The sequence below is a fragment of the Labeo rohita genome, chromosome 8 (genome assembly GCF_022985175.1).
Source record: "Labeo rohita strain BAU-BD-2019 chromosome 8, IGBB_LRoh.1.0, whole genome shotgun sequence".
Lineage (NCBI taxonomy): Eukaryota > Metazoa > Chordata > Actinopteri > Cypriniformes > Cyprinidae > Labeo > Labeo rohita.
In genome coordinates, this window is record NC_066876.1 from 22,459,371 (window position 1) to 22,483,325 (window position 23,955).

General features: G+C 34.1%; 1 protein-coding gene and 1 non-coding gene across 2 annotated transcripts; one reads left to right on the plus strand and one right to left on the minus strand.

Moving 5' to 3' along the window:
- Positions 1–1,579: 1,579 nt before the first annotated feature.
- Positions 1,580–22,959, minus strand: fhad1 (forkhead-associated (FHA) phosphopeptide binding domain 1). The gene is made up of 29 exons (XM_051116379.1): positions 22,902–22,959; positions 22,599–22,782; positions 22,298–22,402; positions 21,906–22,112; positions 21,623–21,782; positions 21,003–21,097; positions 20,650–20,880; positions 19,755–19,878; positions 18,116–18,246; positions 17,925–17,993; positions 17,602–17,709; positions 17,449–17,514; positions 15,018–15,170; positions 14,712–14,907; positions 14,476–14,546; positions 14,294–14,392; positions 13,926–14,015; positions 11,090–11,444; positions 10,653–10,749; positions 8,666–8,772; positions 8,420–8,579; positions 8,244–8,337; positions 5,744–5,894; positions 5,527–5,624; positions 4,893–4,988; positions 4,533–4,759; positions 2,792–2,960; positions 2,352–2,432; positions 1,580–1,888 (listed from the first exon to the last, which is right to left on the minus strand). Exons 3-29 carry the CDS (start codon positions 22,391–22,393, stop codon positions 1,709–1,711), a joined length of 3,711 nt encoding a protein of 1,236 aa, XP_050972336.1. The 5' UTR covers positions 22,394–22,402; positions 22,599–22,782; positions 22,902–22,959; the 3' UTR covers positions 1,580–1,708.
- Positions 17,775–17,847, plus strand: trnar-ccg (transfer RNA arginine (anticodon CCG)). Its single transcript has one exon. It is a non-coding gene; the product is annotated as a tRNA-Arg (tRNA).
- Positions 22,960–23,955: the final 996 nt, after the last annotated feature.

Here is a 23,955-nt window from a genome sequence, read left to right on the forward strand (position 1 = left end):
TTATAAAGTATATAAATTGTCAATTTGTTCCGAAAATGACCTATTGTTTTGCTAGATAAGACCCTTGTTCCTCGTCTGGATCGTTTAGAGCCATTTGAAGCTGCATTTAAACTGCATTTTGGAAGTTCAAACTTGGGGCCACCATTTATGTCCACTATATGGAGATATTTTTAAAAAATTTCCTCAAGAAACATCATTTCTTATCGACTGAAGAAAGAAAGACACAAACATCTTGGATGACAAGGGGGTAAGTAAATTATCTGTAAATTTTTGTTCTGGAAGTGAATTTCTCCTTTAAGACTTGATGCATATTCTTTATGACTGTCCATAAGCTATGTTGTATTCAACAGTTCAGTGAACAAGTTAACAGTTTTAGGGACATTTTTGTCTGCTTTTCCTCCATCAAAGAGCTCCAAACAAAGCAACAGCAAACAGCTCATCTGTCTTCTACTGTAAGGGCGTTAACTTGCTGAATACATCTGCGTTTTTGAACAAATCGGTTGAGAAAATGATTCAGTGGCTCACTCATAAAGGCAGTAGTTACTTGATTCTTTCACAAATTAATCCGTGTTTGTGAACGAATTGGTTTCAAATGACTCACATAAAAACTCACACGTTGCCACCTTTTGGCAAAATGAAATAACTTGCAGAAAGATTCACTGAACTCCCCATCACTAGTTCAAATAACGACTATATAAATACTCTGTTGCATAAACACACACACACACGTTTGTTTTTGTGAATTGTGGGGACTTTCCATAGACTTCTATAGTTTTTATATTGACAAAACGATATTGTCTATCCCCTAACACAACCCTAACCCTAAACCTAGCCCTCACAGGAAACGTGTTTGCATCGTTACACTTTCAGATAAACATCATTTACTATTTTTAATCATTTTTTTACAATGTCAAAAATTTCAGGTTTTACTATCCTTGTGGGGACATTTGGTCCCCACAATGTAGCAAAAACAAGTACACACACACACACATTCTGTGTTTAATATGTGGCACTGGACCACGAATCCAGTCATAAGGGTCTTTTTTTAAATTTTGACTTTATCTGAAAGTCAGATAAATAAGCTCTCCATTGATGTATGTTTGTTGAGATAGGATAATATTTGACCATACAACTATTTGAAAATCTGGAATCTGAGGGTGCAGCAAAAAAAAAAAAAAAAAACTAAATATTTAGAAAATCGCTTTTAAAGTTGTCCAAATGAAATTCTTAGCAATGCATATTACTACTCAAAAATTATGTTTTGAATTTATTAAATATCTTAATGGAACATGATCTTTACTTAATACCCTAAAGATTTCTGGCATAAAAGAAAAATCGATAATTTTGACCTATACAATGTATTGTTGGCTATTGCTACAAATATACCCGTGCTACTTTTGACTGGTTTTGTGGTTGGTGGACTCTATAGGTGTAATTGTTTTTAAAAACTGTATTTTCTATCCACTTACCCTAACCCTCACATGAAACCACCTGCAATTTTATATTTTCAAAAAAAAAACACTGTTTAGTATGTTTTTAAGCCATTAGGTTTACGAGGACACATGATGTGTCCTCATAACAAAGTTTACATGTCATTTTACACAGTTGTGTCCTCATAAACCATATATATCAGAGCACACACATAGTTACATATAATGAAATGACAAGAATTAAGAAATATAACATTATTTAATAATAAATGCACAGTTCAGTGGGCCTCAGTGAGCAGGGGGAGTTGGGAGCTCTCAGGGCCTTGCAGAGAATTGGCCAAATCAGACACCATTGAACAGATCTGCTGTTTCTGCCCCATTTCTTTCTTTAGATTATCCACCTCACTCTCTCTCCTCTTCAGTCTCATCTGTGAGGTCCGTTTCTTCACTGTCGGCGCCTGCGAACGCACACAGTAAAAATAGGGCTGTCAAATGCTGATTACATTTAATAAAATTAATTATGCATGACATATAGCTTTTTTTAGATGAGTATTTGCTAAGAAAAGCCCCCAAATGAAGATAATTTGAATACTTAACATTATTGTGGCAGACGAAAGTATTAAAAAGATGCATTCTTGTATTTTGTCTGTGCTATTTTTTAATAGTTCTAACATCAAACGAACAGGAACAGATTCATGCTCCATTTATAGCAGTGAGATTATGAGCTCAGGAAAGAACAAATTTAGTGGTGCTGCTGAAAAATCTATTAATTGCACAGTGTGGAGTTTCTCTGTAAAACCCCAGGCAGTCTGTGGCAGACAGCTTGGATTTAGACCTTACATATGTTATGGAGATCAAATACACACACTCTTGCATTGGGGTGCTGATTCAAAACCAATCTGCTGTTGTCATTGAGCGTACCTTTTCATAGTTTTCATTTGGTATACAGTTGTGATGGCCCACTCTCCCACTCTTTTTGTCCGTTCTCTCCGTACTAAGGCTCTGTAGAGAAAGTATTTATTATAGATTTCACTGGTTGAACTATGAACCACTTGAAGGTGGCACTCCACAGAGAGACAGGAGAGAGAGTATGTGTCTGAAATGTTAAATACTCTGACTCAGTTCATTTGTAAGTTAAGGCATCCCAAACACTTTGTAACTGGCAATGCATTTGCCGGATTGTTTGTTATTACAAACTGAGGGACAAGTCAGAATTGTTTGTGTCTGCAAGTCAGAACTGCAAGCCGCATGTAAGTTTGTTCAGGAAAAAAACAACTTTTTGATGTTTTTTTTTTTTTTTTTTCTCTGCATGGTGTCAGTCAGACTTTCTCACTTTCTGTGTGAGCTTGTATCTGTGATACCCTATTATTTCTGTTGGTAACACTGCGTTCCTGCTGGTTTCTCTGCAGCTGGTTGATGCTGTCCTGTAGAGCCTGCCGAAGCTGTTCTGTCTCTTGTCTCTGTGTCTCCAGTTCTACCTTCACACTCTCATGTTCGGCCTGCGTCTGGTACCACAGCACCTGGCTCTCTCTGAAAGATAGTTGTTTCATTATAATATAGTATAACATCCACCATATTTTTCCCATAAGAGCGGGCACTGCCATGCGTAAATTTTATGGGTCTGGCTTCCGATCTCATCGGTGTCCAGCTATTTTTAGCTGTACAAAACGGCTCATTTTGCTGCTTGATATTGCAAATTGGTGTGTCTTACCACATTTTTAATGTATTATCTTAATTATGAACACACTGGTTTGTAGCGCATACAGTATCACCGTTTACTGCACGTTGTTATTTCTTCGTTATTTCCCTATTCATTTTCGCATTGAAGAATAAAGTGAATAATATAATATAATATAATATAATATAATATAATATAATATAATATAATATGCAGGTAATATTCATATTCAATATTCAAAATTCGTAATTTTTTTGGACATATAACATAAAAAATATACTGAAAATCCCCTGAAATACTGAGGAAGAGAGGGAGTTTATAGTTTTTTTCTTAATATCTTATTAATATTGTAATATAAAATAATAATACATGCATAATTTTATGTTATATTATTGTTACATTTTTACATTACACAATTATAAATTGTATATACAAATGTATATTTTATTAACTAGAAGAGAGTCTATTTTTTTTAATATTTATTATTTTATTTTATTTATTATTTTTATTTATTTTATTACTTATTAATAATATATAAAAAAATAATATGCATATTTTACACTATATATTACAGTTGTTTTCTTAAATTAAAACTCTGATATAATATAATATAATATAATATATAATATAATATAATATAATATGCATTATTTGTTTTATGTTATTTATTCGACGTTATTAGAAAAATCCACTGAAATACTGATAAAGAGAGGGAGTTTATTGTTTTTTTTTCTTAGTATCTTATTGATAATATAAATAAAATATCATTGTTATATTATTGTTACTTTTTACATTACACAACTATTAAATGTATATACAAATGTATATTATTACATTATATTATATGCATTGTATTATTGAAGAGAGGGACTTTTTATCTTATTAATAATATAGATAACATAATATGCATCATTTTATATATTTTGTACATTAAAAACTAAAAATGTATTGAAAAGGTAGAATAGAATAGAACAGAATAGAATAGAATAGAATAGAACAGAGACAGTTTATAGTATTTGTCTTATTAATATAATATAAATTTATAATATGCATCATTTTATGTTATATTACTGTTAATTTTACATAACAAAACTATAAAATGTATATACAAATATATATCATATTACATTTTATATTCTATTACATTAAAAGTCTAATATGCATTATTTTATGTTATATTATTGTTAATGTTTACATTACACAACTATATAATGTATATACAAATGTATATATTTTATTAACTATAATATGCATTGTGTTATGTTGTAATGTTTTTTGACACTCCACAAACTAAAATACTTAAATACTACGGAAGAGAGGGATTTTATAGTTTCTTTTCCTAATATCTTAATATAAAATTATGAAACACTGAAAAGGAGGGAGGGAATTATTTGTCATGAATGTGTGTTTTTTTTTGTTTGCACCTGAGTGTGTGTATCTCTCTCTGGTTCTCCTGCAGCAGTAGCTCTTGCTGTTGGCTTTGTCTGTTCTGTAGATCAAGGCGGGTTCTCACCATCTCCATGTCTGTTTGTCTCATAGAGACTATGTGCTGTCTCTCGTCGGGAGGTAGGTGCTTTAAACTAGCACAGCCTGACATCTCACTGTCACTGAGTTCCAGAGCCTCACGCAGCACGCGTGCAAGCTCCAGGAACTAAACCAAAGCAGAAAAATATTGATTCATTAATGATTCACTAAAAACACTCAAAATAGAGCACAATCTCAGAGTCACAGATGCATGTTTCGCACAATTTAGTTTGAATGTGCATGTGCCGCCTGTTACTCACTGTTCTCTCACTGAGCTCCAGAGCATCAGACATGTCCAGTCTGGCTGTACGCTCTCGTGCTGCCTCGGTCAGAGCTTCAGGGAACGCAAAACCACTCTGCATGAATCAAACAAGCATTCATATAACACACACTTCAAAGTAATATACACATACAAAAGTCTGAGATGGTTTTTTTCTAATTTATACAAGTGTGATAAAACTGATGATCATGTTCTTCAGCATTTTAGAGTGATCCTAAATTTGTTAATTTGTGCCTTTATTGTGTAGGACAGATCAGATATGACAATAAGTGAAGTGGGAGAGGGGGGCAGGATTGGGAAAGGTCCTCGAGTCAGGATTCAAACACAGGACACCCGTAGTGCAAAGGCGCTGTATGTCGGCACACTGCCCACTAGGCTATCGGCACCGGTTAAAATGAGGATTTTGTCAGTTGAATTTTTAGAAAATAGATATATTTAGATTTAAAATATATAGGAAATGTAATAATTTTATTGGCAAAATATTACATACATAAATTTAAATTCTCCTAAATTATCCCCAAAATGTATATTTTCTTCATGTCTTTAATTATGACATTTAAGAAACTAAATATATATACACATATATATAACAAATACATGTGTAAAGCGAATACCACAGAACTGATGGATCCTCTCCGAGCAGCAGATCTCTGAAGTCTCTGAGTCTTCATCTGACCCTGTTTCTCTGGCTCCCCCTGCTGGGACAGACGCTCTGTAAACCGTACAGAAGAAAAGTGATAATGTAGGTTAATGTTGGCCTGAAATTAGATCAGATAAGGATCGTCACATTCAAAGGTTTGATCATTAGTCATAAAGGATTATAAGACTCACTGCTAGGCCACTTCTGTTCTAGAGCTCTGATTCGCTCTCTCATGTCACGCAAACCTTCGTGCTGTTGAAGTATCACTTCCTCGCGGCAATGACCTTTGCGTTTTGACCCCTGATTGATGACATCATTAGGCGCTGTCATGAGTGCCACATCCTGAGAAAACAACATCCATATAACTGTTAGCAAAGTGTCCATTTGTTATCTATGAGTGTGTGTGTGTGTGTGTGTGTGTGACCCCTTTGCTTTCTTTGTTGCCCATTTTTACTGGTGAATGTATACTACTTCTCTAAAGTTGGGGTCATTAAGAATCTGTAATGTTTTTGAAAGAAATCTCTTATGTATGGAAGCCCATTTCCGCCACTGAATAAAAATTTTAAAGGGGTCATCAGATGCCCATTTTTCACAAGTTGACACAATTCTTTAGGGTCTTAATGAAACGTCTATAATATACTTTGTTTAAAAATTCTCAATGGTAGTGGAAAACAACACCGTTTTTACCTTGCCAAAATGAGCCCTGCAGAAATCATCTCATTCTGAGGGATTGTTCCTTTAAATGCAAATGAGCTCTGCTCGCCCCGCCCCTCTCTTCTCTCTGCTGCTCTGAGAGATTGTTTACTTTAGACACATTTAGCGCGTTTAGCCACAAAACTTGCTAACTAGCACGTTATTAGGAAAGGTGATTGCAGCGATTCATAAAAAAAAAACCTTATACTCACTTCTGCTGTAGGTGAAGCTGGATCACGAATGATTTGTGCGAACATAGACGCATTTATGTAGATCGGGAGGCGCATTCCCTTCACAAACAAACGTAATTTACTGCATCTTCAGCGGCTCAGATGTCGGGAGTAAATGATGACCACTATATTCATTATTACATACAGCAACACAACACCTCAGTAACTCAAAATTCTTATGATGCTCCCTGCTCCGCATCGAAACAATGTAGGACGGACTGTCACAGCTGATCTGAGGTAAGACGCTCATGTCAATCAACTCGTGCGAGCGGCCTCTGCCGGTGTGACGCCACACCACACTCAGGCATCTGAGAATGGCTCGATTTGAAAAAGGGCATATTATTTTTACAGATTAATTAAAAACCACTGCATGGATTTTTATCATTATAGGGTAGATTTGTACATACACTGACAACACACATTAATGTTCAAACAACATGTAAAAATGAAGTTTGCATCCGAAGACCCCTTTAAAATAGGTGATTGCAATTTTTATCTAACAAATTTATTTTTTTTCTAAGAAAAATATATAAACTCGCAACTATGACAAATAAAGTCAGAACTGTGAGACAAACTCGTAATTCTGAGAAATAATCTTGCAATTCTGAGATATAAAGTCAAAACTGATAGAAAAAAGAACAGAAATAGAAACTTGCATTTGCAAGAATAAAGTCAGAATTGCAAGATAAACTTATTTCTCAACTTTTTTCTAGTGAGTTTATATCCCACAATTCTGAGAAAAGTCATAATTGCGAGAAAAAAGTCAGAACTGCGAGATATAAACTTGCATTTGAGAAAAAAGTCATAATTGCAATCTCGCAAATCTGACTTTATTTCTTGCAATTGTGAGTTTATCATGCAATTCTGAGAAAAAGTCAGAATTGTGAAAAAAAAAGTCAGAATTGTAAGATATAAACTCGCATTTGCAAGAAAAAAGTCAGAATTCCAGGTTATCTCCTCGCAATTCTGACTTTATTTCTCAAAATTGAAAGTTTACATCTCACCATTCTCACTTTTTAACACGCAATTGCGCGTTTATATTTTACAGTTCTAAGAAATAAACTCAGAAATGTGAGGAAAAAAAGTCAGAACCTGCAAGTTTTATCTCACAGTTCTGACTATTTTTCAAAATTTCTCACAATTCTGAGAAAAAGATCAAAATTGTGGGTCTGTATCTCGCAACTCTGACTTTATAACTCGAGTTAATATCATGCAATTCTAATAAATGTCAGAATTGTGAGATATAAACACATTTCACGTATCACGCAATTCTGAGAACAAAGTCAGAGTTGTGAGATTAAAAATCGCAATAACATTTTTTGTTATTATTTAGTGGCATAAATGGGCTTCCATACTTGAGCTCACCAATGCTGCACTAAAAAAAAAAGGAAAAATATTATTTTAATTTTAATTTAATATAACTGTTTTCTATTTTAATATTTAGTGTTCAGTCACACAGTTCTTTAGAAATCATTAAAATATGCTGATTTAGAAAATGTTCCTATTATTAATGTGCTGCTAAATATTATTTTCAGGATTCTTTGATTAACAGAAATTTCAAAAAAAGCTAATATCAGGCACATTTTGTGCCTCGGTGGGACTCAATCAGCTAATGTTTCATTGTCCTATAATCATTCAATCATTTATCTATTGAGAAAAAAAAACCTAAGAAAAATATTCACCCTTTTTTAATTAAAACATTTCAAGAGTGATAAACCATTTCAGTTTTGCTAAGGTAAATATTTGTCCAGTTTGGTGCCAATCTCACTTTAGTGTTTCTTGAAGTTTGAAGTGAAACAAGGCTTGTGTTCTCCATCTCTTTGTTTGCTGCTGCTTTACTTTTCAGGTCCTCTTCAGTTTGTCTAACAAAAAAAAATATTTTCATTATATAATACAAGGTTTATGTTCAATTTTACAGAGGCCATTGTACTTTATGTGTCATACCTCAGTTTTTCTCCCAGTTTCTTGATCTCTTCATCCTTCTGTTCCACTAGTTGTGACATCATGGTTAGCTTCTGTGTGAGCATGCTTAGTTGAATCTTCTGGTCTACAACCAAAGCTTTATGACTTTCCAACTCTAACTTCTGCTGTTCACTAAGTTCTCCTACACAGAGAGACACATGCTCAGAAACAAACACTACAACACACTGAATACAGTGGTATTCTCGTATTGTGTTAATTGTGCAGCACCTGTCATATCAGACAGCCGAGCATGAGCCTGGGCCAGGTCGCGACTTAGGGCATTGATGATCTCACTCTGACTGACCACTTCCTGTTGGGACGAGACTAGAGATTCCCTGCAGGACCAATTAAAAATGGCAATATATTTTGAATACAATAAATTCAATATGAGCACAGTATAGATTGTTAAAGGACAACTCCAGAACAACAATTTACAAATAATGTACTCACCCCCTTGTCATCCAACATGTTCATGTCTTTCTGTCTTCAGTCGTAAAGAAATTATGGTTTTTGAGGAAAACATTTCAGGATTTTTCTGCATATAATGGACTTCATTGGCGGCCCGAAATTGAACTTCCAAAATGCAGTTTAAATGCAGTTTCAGCGGGCTCTAAACGATCCCAGCCGAGAAAGAAGGGTCTTATCTAGCGAAACGATCGGTCATTGTTTTCGAAAAGTAAAAATTTGTTTACTTTTTAAGCACAACAGCTTGTGTAGTACAGGCTCTGGGATGCACATCCACCGTTCGTTCTTGAACGAATCTTTAATGTGACTCAGGAAGAACGAGTCGTCTCGGGGAGTGATTCGTTCAGTCATGCATGTGCAACAACCTATTGGGTTATGTACTGGAATTAGTTCACCTGTTTCGAGTCTTTGGGTTTTTTGAGTCGTTCGTTCATCTTATGGGGCTGTCACGTGATGCTGATTTTGCTAAAATGAACAAAATGACTCGAAAAACGATTCGTTCATTTTGCTGAACGAGACTCAAAGGTCCGAGTCGGTAAAATGATCCGAACTTCCCATCACTACTACGAATCACATCTTCGAATCACCACAAGTTCATCATCTGTGTACTCTGGCTCTGAAAGGTAGAGTATGTTGAAAAACTCCATGTTATTTTCTCCTACAACTTCAGAATTGTCTGACATTGTTGTACCTTTCTGTTTGTAAACAGCGTTTGACTTACTTGCACTTTCTTAGTCTTTGCGCGTTCGCTTTGTAAACACTGGGTCCGTGGTTCTGCCTACGTTCCGCGTGACCTTTCGAAGTGATTCAATAGTACGTGAACGCACATCCCAGAGCCTGTGCTACACAAGCTTTTGTGCTTAAAAAGTACACTTTTTTTTTTTTTCTGAAAAATGACAGATTGTTTCGCTAGATAAGGCCCTTCTTCCTCGGCTGGGATCGTTTAAAGCCCTTTTTTGCTGCATTCAAACTACATTTTGGAAGTTCAAAATCGGGGCACCAATGAAGTTCATTATACGGAGAAAAATCCTGAAATGTTTTCCTCAAAAAACATAATTTCTTCACGACTGAAGACAGAAAGGCATGAACATCTTGGATGACAAGGGGGTGAGTAAATTATTTGTGAATTGTTGTTCTGGAAGTGGACTTTAATGAAAATAAGACATCCATGAAAAGAATAAATGCTACTGATCATTTGTAATGAAAAATATCATTAAGTAATAATTTTAAGAAAGCATGTATACATGTATACATTACGTATATATTGTCTGTAGTTATTATAATTTAAATCATTTAAATGAATTAGGAGATTTTAGCATTTTGACATTAATTGCATAGTAAAAATAAAGGGAAGAAGGAAAAGAGACATATTTACAGCTACAGTGATCTATGAGATGACTTTAAGAGAGAGACATGGACTGTGTAATTAGTTATTAATCAAGAGTATCATAAATAATGCATGAATAAATAATGAACCTCATGCATTATTCATTAACAAGAGCACAGTGTATGGATATTATCCTTCTCACACTGAAAGTGATGACAGAGTGAGGAAATCAGTTTACGCTGTAACTTATGCAACATATAAATCGCTAAGTTACAATCTTACATATGTAGAGGTGTTTCAACTGGTTTCTGAAGTAGGCCTACTGACTAAAGGCAGTTTTGACATTTTTACCATAATAATATACAACATAGACTTTGCATGATGGGCAATGCAGTGATGGTATTCATGAGAGCTTTATTATACCGGAGGGATGTTATGGTTTGATCCGGTTCCTGTTGTTTTTCTGATGTGTAAGACGTGCTGCTGCTCTTTTCAAAGGCCTCCAGCATACCGAGCGCCTCTGTGGGACAAGTACAACAAGGGTAAACATGTTAATGAACACAGAACACATATGTAGGACGCATAAAATCTGTTGCACAAATTAGTTTTAATTAGGAGCCTAAGGCTGTTGAGAAGCTGCCCTCTACAGGTAACATATGAAACTGCAGTATATTAAAAAAAAAATGCAAAACTTGTGTCTGTGATCATGAGCAAAGACATACAGTTCAGCCATAAATTTGCTTATTTTAAATAGTGATTTATAAATATATTGCTGAATCTTAAATATTTCTTTTTCATTTGAATCATAATTCATTCGTTACTTTTGGGCATATGTTTTATGGATGAGAGATTGTGCTCACCTCTGAGTTGCTGCTTCAGAGAGTCTCTCTCCTCCTCCATATCTTTCCATCTTTCCTCACTATGCTGAGCTTTGTTTATTCGTGTCTCCATGGCAACTATGGTGTATGCATGTTGTCGCACCTGCTCCCTGTACTCATCTACCTCAACTCTGTGCTTCTGTCTCTCCTCTTCAGCTCCTCTCTGCAGGGCCTTCGCCTCTCTTTCCTCACACTGCTTCATCTTCTCGCTTCTCTCCTCCTCTTTGAGATGAAATTCACGGATCTTATCTTTGAGCTCTGTCTCTCGTACCTTGGCTTCTTCCATCTTGGTTTGCCACTCAGCCTTGCGTGTCTCGATCTCCCTGCGCAAGACACTCTTGCAAGGCAATAAAATGACAGTCACGGAGTTGAACAACTTTATTTTTTAATTAGTGTGGTTCTGTGTCCTGTGGAAGCCCATTTCTGCCACATGAGAAAAAAAAACTTTGGTAAATCATAATTATGAGATTAAACGTCATAATTGTGACATCAAATTGGAAATTATTAGATACTAAGTCATCATTTTGAGATGAAAAGTCTGATTTATGGAAAAACTAATCATAAGTACAACATAAAAGTACAAATTTTATGACGTCATCTCATAATTTAACTTTCTATGTTTTTATGACTTTAAAGTCTTATCCCATAGTTACTATTTATCTCATAATTAAGACTTTTATTTGTCATAGTTTTGACTTTTTATATCACAATTATGACTTAATATCAGATACCCAATATGGCAATGTCCTGGAAACTGGGAATAAGTCAATATTATGAGATGGAACGTTACATTTATGACGTAAAATATCATAAAGATGAATTTACGTACACTGTAATTCAAAGGTTTGGGGATCAGTATGATTTGTCAATGTTTTTAAACAATTCTCTTATGCTTATCAAGGTTGCATTTACTTGATCAAAAATACAGAAAAAACAGTAATATTGTGAAATATTATTACAGTTTAAAAAAATGGATTCCTATTTTAATATATTTTAAAATATAATTTATTCCTGTGATGCAAGGCTGAATTTTCATCAGCCATTACTCTAGTCTTTAGTGTCACACAATCCTTCAGAAATCAGTCTAATATGCTGATTTATTACTTTTATTATCAATGTTGAAAACAGTTGTGCTGTTGAATATTTTTTTTGGAACCTGTGATTCTTCTTTCAGGATTCTTTGATGAATAAAAAGTAAAAAAAAAAAAAAAAAGAACAGCATTTATTCAACATAAAAATCTTTTCTAACAATATAAGTCTTTGCTATCACTTCTTATCAATTTAACACATCCTTGGTGAATAAAAGTACTAATTTCTTAAAAAAAAGAAAGAATAAAAATTAACTAACCACAAACTTTTAAATGGTAGTTTTTATGGTTACAAAAGATATCTATTTTAAATAAATGCTGTTCTTTTCAACTTCTGATTTATTAAAGAATCCTTTAATAATCCATTAACAAAAAAATTAATCTTACTGATCCTAAACTTTTAAACGGCAGTGTATAAGTCATAATTATTATTATTAAAAAGTCATAGTTATTTATATAAAACGTGACTTTTATTTCATAATTATGACTATGTCTCAATTCCAACTTATTTTGTCATCATTATGATTAACCAAACAACTTTTTTTTTCATATGTGGCAGAAATGGATTTTCTCATGTGTCAAAAGGGTAAAAGCAAACAAACCAATATGGTTATGTGCTGGGAACTAACACATATGAGTAAATACTTGGCAACTAGGCTCTTGAAAACCAGATCAAATATAGATATGGAGCATGTGTTGAGAGTTCAGGTCAACTGTATTTCACTGAAGAGGATAAATTCACTTAGTTTTAAAGAAGTTCACTTCCAGAACAAAAATTTACTGATAATTTACTCACCCCTTGTCATCCAAGGTGTTCATGTCTTTCTTTCTTCAGTCGTAAAGAAATTATGTTTTTTGAGGAAAACATTTCAGGATTTCTCTCCATATAGTGGAATTCTATGGTGCCTGTGAGTTTTAACTTCCGAAATGCAGTTTCAATGCAGCTTCAAAGGACTCTAAAACAGTGGTTCTCAATCCGGGTCCTGGGGGCCCCCTGCTCTGCACATTTTGCATGTCTCCCTTATTTAACACACCTGATTGAGATCATCAGCTCATTAGTTCAGTTCATGGATCTCTCTCCTAATGAGCTAATGATCTCAATCAGGTGTGTGAAATAAGGGAGACATGCAAAATGTGCAGAGCAGGGGGCCCCCAGGACCAGGATTGAGAACCACTGCTCTAAACAATCCCAGCCGCGGAAGAAAGGTCTTATCTAGAGAAACGATCTGTCATTTTTTTCCACAAATTGACAATTTATATACTTCTTAACCTCAAATGCTCATCTTGTCTAGCTCTGTGTGAACTGTGAATTCCGGTTCAAGACGAGGTAAAACAGCGATGTAGGGCGAATTTGAAGTTGGAGAAGAAAATGAGATTGGAGTTTATCGACCTACCCTAGCTGTCCTGAACCGGAATACACAGAGTACATGCAGAGCTAGACAAGACAAACATTTGAGGTTAAAATGATATAAATTGTAATATTTTTTAGAAAATAACAGAACGTTTTGCTTGATAAAACTCTTCTTCCTCGGCTGGGATCATTTAGAGCCCTCTGAAGCTGCATTTAAACTGCATAGAAGTTCACTATATGGAGAGAAATCCTGAAATGTTTTTCTCAAAAAATTTCTTTACGACTGAAGAAAGAAAGATATGAACATCTTGGATGACAAAGGGGTGAGTACATTATCTGTAAATTTTTGTTCTGAAAGTGTACTTCTCCTTTAACTCACCTCAGTTTGTCTCACTGATTGTAGATCAGCCATGACCTCTTCCAGTTGTCGTCTTAGTGTGTTTTTCATCTCTCTCTGTCCCTCAGCTGCCTGAATCATTAATAGGTCAAAGGTCAAGAAAAACATCAGTAAAACAGAATTTGATACTGAGTTCAATTCATGAAATCAATCTAGTCCAATAGCTTGGAGTCAATTCTCAATAATATAACAGATTTGCATTGGAACTGGGAGGGGCTTTAACTATAATTATAAAAACTGAAAAAGCTAAATGACAATCTAATTGAGGCCGTCCCTCAAGAGGTCTATGCCTCAGAGACTAAATGAAATGAGTTTAATTTGACTTTTAGTGTTTTTAGAGACAACAGCACCTGAAGTTTCTCTATCTCAAACCGCTTTTGCATGAACTCCAGCCTACTGTGAAGATCTCTGCTCTGTATCTCTGTCTCCTGAAGCTTCTGCATCTCTGACTTCAGTACAGGAAAGAAAGACATGTTTCTTTAGAATAACTTCCTGATTCTTTAACTGATTTTGAAATACTTTGCTGTAATACCTTTAGTTTTCTAAGCTCTGATTGCATATCCATGTGTTCCTGACACATAGTCTGTAGAGCACCTGATACACCTAGACAAAACAAATAATAACAATAATTCAGACTACTTTTCTGTAAATTGCACTGAAATTCTGTAAAATGCACTGAAATTCAGTAACAGTTTAACTCTATTTGTAATACTAGATAGTAAAAGCAATATCACTTGTATTCTTATCAAACCCAGTTCTGTTTCTTACCTCCAGTCTTCAATGACACATCAACTCCTGCTGTCTGTAAGCTCTGAGCAGCATTCTGCAGTACTCTGTGCAGGAGCTTTAACAGAGAAAGTGAATGCTCTTGAACCCAGCTGAGCGAAGGACTCAAATTAATGTCCTGCAGCCCAGATATTTCCATCAGAACTGTGTCCGCAATGCATGCATCTTGCACTCGTCTCTATATGCAAATAGAAAGAGATATTACATAGCTGTGCAACATGCTGTGCAATGCTGTTACACAAACATATATCATTACATGGCATAATCAATGTTTCCACCTACTAATACCTGACATTCTTGCAGTCTGGTCTTAAATTTCTGGGTCTCATCCAACATTTTGCTCTGTGTGTGAGCTTCTTCTTTGAGTTTCATTTCAAAGTCGTGCACTTTTTTTTTGTACATCTCCATCTGTTCTATTAGCTCAGTTAAATGGTCCAACACCTGCAAAATAAAAACAAACATAAAAAAGTTCTTCCAGCAATGAAATTTTGGCAGTGTTCTCAATTTTTAAACATCCTGCCATTCTTTTCAATATAATGACAAAATATGGACTGAAGCTGGCAAGCTACAAAATTGCAAAAACAAAGAAAGAAAAGGGGGAAAAAAGCATCACAGAAATATCATAAAATGTCTTCAGGTGACAGTAGTGGAAAAATTGAGAGAAACTTGGCTCATTCAGCGCTTTAGAGTCCTTTTTCTCAAAAAAACATGCTTCCAAACTAGTTTTCTGCCAAGATATAATTTATGTCTAAAGTTGGCATTTGTAAAAACTTATTGACAATTAGCATTACCAACACCAACTGTACAGTTGAGGTCAGAAGTTTACATCCCCCTTTCAGAATCTGCAAAATGTTAATTATTTTACCAAAATAAGAGGGATCATACAAAATACATGCTATTGTTTATTTAGTACTTACCTGAATAAGATATTTCACATTAAAGACGTTTACATATAGTCCACAAGAGAAACTAGTTGAATTTATAAAAATGACCCTGTTTAAAAGTTTGCATCCCCTTGACTCTTAATACTGTTCTTACTTGAATGATCCACAGCTGTGTATTTTGTTTAGTGATAGTTGTTCATGAGTCCATTGTTTGTCTTGAACAGTTAAAGTGCCTGCTGTTCCCACAAGGTCCCACAAATTCTTTGGTTTTCCAGCATTTTTGTGTATCTAAACCCTTTCTAACAATGACTGTATGATTTTAAGATCCTTCTTTTCACACTTATGACAACTAAGGGAATCATATGCAACTATTAGAGAAGGTTTTAAAGCGCACTGATGCGCCAAAAGGAAAAACCATGCATTAAGAGCTGGGGGTGAAAACTTTTGAACAGAATGGAGATGTGTGCATTTTTCTTATTTTCCAAATGTTTCCTTCTGGAGCATCAGTGAGCATTTGAACATTCTGTAATAGTTGCATATGAGTCCCTCAGATAAAAAAAAGATAAATCTCAAAATCACACAGTCATTGTTGGATAGAGTTCAAACCAAAGAATTTTTGGGACCTGAAGGATTTTTCTGAAGAACAGCGGGCAGTTTAACTGTTCAGGACAAACAAGGAACTCATGAACAACTATCACTAAACAAAAAAACACATCTGTGGATCATTCAGGTAACAACCACAATATTAAGAATCAAGGGGATGTAAACTTTTGAACGGGAGCAACAATTGCAGAAAAATACATACGTTTGTATTGAACATTTATGGAGCAACATATTTTGTGTGAAAATAAATCATACAAGTTGTTTATTTTGTTAAAAAAAAATCTCATAAATGTATGAGGTGGCAAGGGGGGGTCTTGTGGAGTAAAAGGCCCAGCAGCATGGGGTAAAAGGCACACAGTATTGATACAAATAATTTAACTAAAATAATGTTTTTTATAATGTTTAAGTTAATACTTGTTCAAAACAATCACTTTAGCAAAGTCTGTACTATTTTCTGCTTATTTTGATAAATAAAACAATTATTTTTTGTTCAATAAATATACTGTCATTAAAATGTTAATATAAAACATATATTTTAAAATACAGAAACAAAATCATTTCAAAATGTAAAGATTGTGAAAGCATCGAACGAGAACCCATAACAATTTAATATAGATTTACATATGATGGTTTCATTCTAAATGAATGATTATGGTGATTATTTCTAAGATGGACACCCAACATAATATATGATATTTACCATCTGAATCTAACAATGGCATGTCAACAAATGGAAAAGTCAGCCTTTTATTAATTATCATGTTAATATTGTGCCTTTTAGCCCCAACAGCAGGGGTGCTTTTTACCCCAAATACCATACTTTTACATGTTCTTTTGTTATTTAAAAACAGCTGTTTTAATGATCTTAAACAAAACTGAAAATCATTAAGACGACATTTGTCTCAAGATATATTTAATAATTTTATTCTCATTTGCTACTTAAATCTACAACATTTTTAAAGACATTAAATATTAGATCAAGTAAGCACAGAATCGACTTTGCTCTGCTGCGTCAAGGATCAACCAATATCGCATGTGAATGTTGAAAAGCGGATGTTTTTCTGCCATCTAGTGGTTTAGAGGAAAATAATATCAAAGCGCCTTTTCCCCGGGGGCGCCTTTAGCCCCATCGTACCCTATATTGGTATACATTTTGATGCACTACACCTTTTTTGCAAAAACAATCCCTGATAGTAAACTTAGCTTTTGATGGGCTTGACATATTTTCTTACCTTTTGGTCTGATTCTTTGTCAGAAACTTGCACAGTCTTGACAATCCGGTCACGAAAACTGTCAAACTTTGAAGAAATTTCATATACGTTAGTGTAATAGATACCAGAGGAGTGGACTTAACAGACCGCTGTTGCTGTCTTGAGCTCACTCACCCTTGACTGTGTGTGTTTGAGTTCTGCTTGAACTAGCTGCTCTCTCTGCTGTGTCTGCTGATGAAGCTGCTTCAGTCTGTCTATCTCTGTCAGCAGACAACTCTGTTCCTGCCGTGCACATTACACATGAAAAACAGACACATGACACCAGATTTCACATATTGACATTACCTGGCCCAGTGGCCTAATGGATAAGGCATCAGCCTCCGGAGCTGGGGATTGTGGGTTCAAGTCCCACCTGGGTCGTGGTGTCTAAGAACATGTCTGTTTATGAAATTATGTGGAGATCTGGAGGGAGTGTGAGTGAAATCAAACATACTCACTTTCTTGAGCGATTCTATCTCCCTCTGTCTGGCAAGTAGCTCATTCTGATGCTTCTGGGTGTCTTTCAGCTTTTAAACAAAAGGAATCGTTATCTTTTATTGATAAAATAGTTTAAATAATAATAAAAACAGCATCATTAAAACATAATACATTGATATATAGAGCTGTAGAAAGAGAGGGATGCTGAAACCTTGTCCATCATGTTTGCAAGCTTGGCATCTTTGTGTCTCACTTCTTGTCTGAGCTTGTCCACCTCAGTTGCTAGTTTAACAGCCTGTTTCTCTCGGGCAGACACATCTTTCTTCAAACTGCTAACCGATGCTGAATCACAAATTTAAAGAAAATACAAAGTAACTGCTTAGATCTAACAAGCCTGTATGCATCAAATATGTTATTGATAATTCCACTACAATAATATAACAATGCATCTTAGTATTACACAAATTATCAAAAGTTTGGAGGAGGTAGGATATTTGTAATATTTTTATAATAATATTTTTTTTACTTTTTTTTATAATATTTTGTGTTTACCAAGGCTGCATTTATTTGACCACAGTAATATAATATAAAACAGATATTGTGATTTTTTTTTATATTGTAAAACGTAATTTATTCATGTTATGGCAAAACTGAATTTTCAGCCTTCAGAAAATCACTGTAATATGCTGATTTGGTATTTAAGTACATTTTTATTTTTATTTTTTTCGTAAAAACTGTGATAAGGTTTTTTTAATATAAGATTAAAAAGCACAACATTCATTTGAAATAAAATCTTTTGTAAATATTATATTATATTATAAAAGATTTATATTTTTCAATTTTGATCAACATAATGTGTCTTTGCTGTGTTTTTTTAAGGAAAATCTTACACATCCCAAAATTTTGAAAATTAAAGGAAGTATAAAAATAGGAAGCATAAAATTGCACTTTTATACAAATGTATATAATAACATCATATTCTAATATGCTGATTTGGTGTTCAGCAAACATTTTTTATTATTATTAATGTTGATTTTTTTTCCCTGCAAAACTGTGATATGTTTTTTTCAGGATTATTTGATGGATATAAAGTCAAAAGAACAGCATTTATTTCAAGAAACCTTTATTATTATTATTATACATTTAACATTTATTATTACAATAAAACTTTTATATTATCCCGCAAAACTGTGATACGTTTTTCCAGGATTATTTGATGAAAATAAAGATATAACGTCAAAAGAACCGCATTTATTTGAAATAAAACTTCTGTAAATATTATATTATTTATATTAATGTCTTTACTTTTCTTTTGATCAACATAATGCATCCTTGCTGCGTAAAAGCATTCCTTAAAAAAATAAAATAAATAAAAATCTTTCATACCCCAAATCTTTGAACAGTATAAGGAAGTATAAAAATAACAATAGTATATATACTTAAAACTGCACTTTTATACATGCAAATGCATATATAATATTATCATATTCTAATATGCTGATTTTGTGTTCAAGAAACATTTATTATTATTAATGTTGATTTTTTCGCAAAACTGATGTTTTTTTTCAGGATTATTTGATGAATATAAAGTCAAAAGAACAGCATTTATTTACAATAAAACTTTTGTAAATATTATTTTATTTTATAAAAGTCTATGCTTTCAATTTTATTATATACTTACTTATACTTATATACTTACATACCTATAAAATTGTACTTTTATACATACAAATCTACATATAATAACATCATATTATATCTCATAGTAAATTATCAATATATCATAATTTTTCCACATTACAGTTATGTGAATAACCCATATATATCACTCTATATTATCTTCCTTATACCTGCAGATGTATTATTTTCATTCCTCAGTTTTTCCATCTGTTCTAAAAGACTGCTGATCCTCTGATCTCTCTCTGTCACAGCCTGTCCGAGCATCTCTCCAGAACATTTCTGAAGTTCCAGCATCTACATCCATTAAAAAGATAAAGCAGTAAAGTATATAATAGGTAATAATAAGCATGTGAAAGATTTCTGATGAATTTCCAAACAAGCAGAAACATCATCAAATACTGTAAATGTATTTCTCTTAAATTAAAACTTAAAATAAAGAATGAAACTTTAATCATTACCATCTATAATGGGTATTTACGCAACAGAGTGCATGTTTTCTCATGGTCCTGTGGCCCTATGGATAAGGGGCCATTCAAACAGAATGCGTTTTTCCATTCCACTACACTATTTTTCGTTAGTTTTTTAATGTACGAGTGCTTGATGGACATGTTTACCCGTTACGCTTACATCTCATGTCTTTTGCAGTGTCTCACGCATGACACAGCATTCTAAAAATGCAGTGCTAAGGTTTAAATAAGTCCAACTTTTCACTACCCGTATCTCACTTTAAAAAAAAAGTTCATCAAAAGAGAGTTCATCATGTGGCACTCTAGATTGTGAGTCCAAGCCCCACCTGAGCCACTGAAGTATGTAAAAGAAATTTTCTGTTTCTTTACTGAGATGGGCATTCTTGTCCTCTATCATAACTGTGGCTAGTACTGCTTGTACTAAGAAAACTCTACTGGCAACTTTTGCATTTATGTATCACAATGAATTTGCTGCTAGCACTTGGCATACACCCTTTCAAGATAGGGATGACCCAGGCAGGACTTAAAGCCACAATCCAACACAGTGTCAAAACTCTAAATAATGTAAAATGTAACAAAGGAGATAATAATACCACACCTGCTCTTTTAGCTTTTGTATCTGCTCTTTCTTCTCTTTGATGTCACTCTCCAGGCAGCGAAGTCTGTGTGTGACATCTGGATCACCCTGCTTCTTCTGAGACAGCTGGAGCTTGAGAGCTGATACTTCCTCCTTCAGGGCCACGATCGCATCGTCCTTCCTTTGGGACTCATCCTCAAAGCACACAGACACACGAACGTGTCCATCTCCTAGCCGATGCAACCTCTCCTCCTGAGAAAGAACAGAGTTATCAGTGTACTGTTTAAGACTTTTAACTCTGCAAGGTGGCATAGCTATATGAAAGGTCCAGGGAAAGGGAAACTAGGGTGTTTTTAATGGGGTGTTGGACTCACCTCCTCCATTGGGAAGACGTGAATGCTTTGAGAATTGTTAGGTGGAGTCTTACTTCTAAGATAACATGCTCTCCCTGTGTTACCACTCCAGCTTCCTGCAAAAAAAAGCAGTCCACAATAATAATTATTATCCACTTTCTCATCAATTTGGCATTTTATTGTTGCCTATATACTGTACTATTATAGCTTTCATTAATATTTTAGATTCATTTTTTTATCATTTTAATTGATTTTGTTATGTGTTGTGTATTTTAGCTTAATATTAAGGTTTATATTATTTTTGTTTCAGTTTTAGAGTTTATTTATTGTCAGTTAGTCATCTTAGTGTCTAAAATGATTTGTTACAAAATGACTAAATTGACAAAATTTCTTTTTAAAACAAAAAAAAAACATTTTGTCTAATATTTATATTTTGTTTAATTTCAGCTTTATTTCCATTAACAAAATTATTTTCAAAGTTTTAGTTATAATAACCGTGTTTTAGGAAGTCTATAATAAATCCATGGTTTCCATAGTTTATTTTGGCCATTTCATTTCTACTTGCCGTAATAAAAGGTATTAATGAGGCAATATTACATTTTTGTGGAATTCCAAAAACTGTGTGCTGAAAAAGACTTTACCTGGTCTGCTAGACTGGGTTTTGCGATCAGGTGCACTGGGACCCCGTTTAGACCCGGCACTCATGGGACGAGGTCTGGTGGGAGGATGGGGTGAAACAGAAGGGGTCCGAGTTCGCCCCCAGGCCTGGGGAATGGGAGACTGGGCAGCCACAAGTGGAAACTGTTTGGGAGAGAAACAAAACTTTGAATCTGTACATTGCAGGTCTCTGATATTTTCTGCGACTGAAAAAATATAAATGAAGGAACACAATATCATTTATCTGATCAAACACATGAGTTTTACTGATTTCTCGCTGTCAATGCAGAGCTCATAGGTTGATCCTCCGTAGCCAAAATGAAGCTGGTCTCCCGGAGAGAGACGCACAGTGGCATTGTGTATCCGGCAGTCATTGACGTATGTCCCGTGCGCAGAGTTTAAGTCACGGATAACATAGCGGCCGTCTGCTTCACACCAGTCAATAGTGGCATGACATTCATCCACCCCACTATTCTGAGCAGATCGGATGAGAAACACAAAAAATGTGTGAAAGTCCTCTCTAGTGACATGTCTAGTAAGAGTCCATATGTCATACACAATATAAGATCATCTCATCATGATGAACAACTAAAAGTTGAATCAATAACCATGTGAACTGACAATGAATGAACACATTAAAAAGAAAAAAGGGTTAATACCTGTAGACAGAGGTCAGAGTCTTTGTGTCTTCCTATAGTGGTCCTTTTAGGCTGGAGTTTAAATACCCAGTTTAAAGTTTTGAGGTAACCCCTCATTTCAACTTGCTGACGGAACACAAATTTTAATCTAGTAAATAATACATACAGCGCTGAATGTATGTACACTGACGCTTTGGAACTGTTAAATTAGCATTCATGTCTCCATATTCGTGTCTTTTTTTAAACCTTCGGTTACTTACAAGACATATAATATAGGCACTAGCAATTTTTATAGATTGCAAAGATTGTCTTAATAACTCACCAGTATGAGTTTTCATCTGTCCAAACTGTTTACAACCCGGCTGCTCATAGAAACGTTACTTGCTGTCTAAATAGGTTGTGTACGTGTGTCATGGTAACTTCAAGGGCCGTGGAGCCCCGCCTTTAACCCAGCGTGCAGTCCGTTCTGTCTGGGTGAACAGACGTCAGTCTTCCGCTGTGGAAACCTGGGGTCGCGATGTCAAAATCAATGAAAGAATTGTGATTCTCTCTTTAAAGTAAAGTGAGGATCAAATTTAAAATATGTATTTTCAGCACATTTTTATTGACTTTTATTTTTATTGACCTTTTTTCGAGAGGAATTTCTGTCCCAAAGCCAGTGTTATGAATGTTGGTGGTGCGAGGTAACGTTAATAGTTTTAAACACAATATGTGACGTGTATGTGACGTATAATAAAACTTACTTCAAATTTACATCGTATTAAACTATTTTAAACATTCAGACTAGGATTTCCCGAGCCTGTAATAAAGTTTATCTACAAACTTTACTATCAGCATTACAATCCACTACGCTAGCCTACAACCCCTCAGTACATTTAGCTCCTAGCATAAGGGAATTAATAATATAAATAATCTGCAGTAAAACATAACAAAGAGTGGACAGAATCATGCTTTTAATGTTCTTTATTGTATTTTTTTCTTCTTTTAGGCCAAAAGCAGACAAAAATAGTTGTTGAATAAATCTGTTTCTTGAATACACATTTATTTTGTTTTTGTTGTTGATTTTGAAGTAACCACAAAAATTTAAATTTACACTACCTGTAAAGTTTTTGAACAGTAAGATTTTTGATGTTTTTTTAAGTCTCTTCTGCTCACCAAGCCTGCATTTATTTGATCCAAAGTACAGCAAAAACAGTAAAATTTGGAAATATTTTTACTATATAAAATAACTGCTTTCTATTTGAATATATTTTAAAATGTAGTTTATCCTTTGATTTTAAAGCTGAATTTTTAGCATCAGTACTCCAGTTACATGATCCTTCAGAAATTACAATATTTTGATTTGCTGCTTATTATTATGTTGAAAACATCTGCGTAGATTTTTTTCAGGTTTATCTTATGAATAAAAAGTTCAGAAAAACAGCATTTATCTGGCATAGAAATCTTTTGTAACATTACAAATGTCTTTTGATCAATTTAAAGCATCCTTGCTAAATAAAAGTGTATTTTTATTTAAAAAATAAATAAAATACTGACTCTTACAAACGCTTTTTATTTCAGATAAATGTTGATCTTTGTATCTTTCTATTCATTAAAGAATCCTGGGGAAAAAAAAGTGTTTTAAATAATGCTAATAATAATAATAATAATTGTTTCTTGAACAGAACATCAGCATATTA

Excerpts from the sequence above, each read along its gene's own strand:
- fhad1 (XM_051116379.1), bottom strand. The coding sequence starts at position 22,393 with ATGAGGGGTTACCTCAAAACTTTAAACTGGGTATTTAAACTCCAGCCT. Across the intron at positions 14,547-14,711 it reads TGTGTCATTGAAGACTGGAG|GTGTATCAGGTGCTCTACAG; the intron begins GTAAGAAACAGA and ends TGTTTTGTCTAG. Across the intron at positions 5,895-8,243 it reads AAACTTCAAGAAACACTAAA|GATGTGGCACTCATGACAGC; the intron begins GTGAGATTGGCA and ends TTGTTTTCTCAG.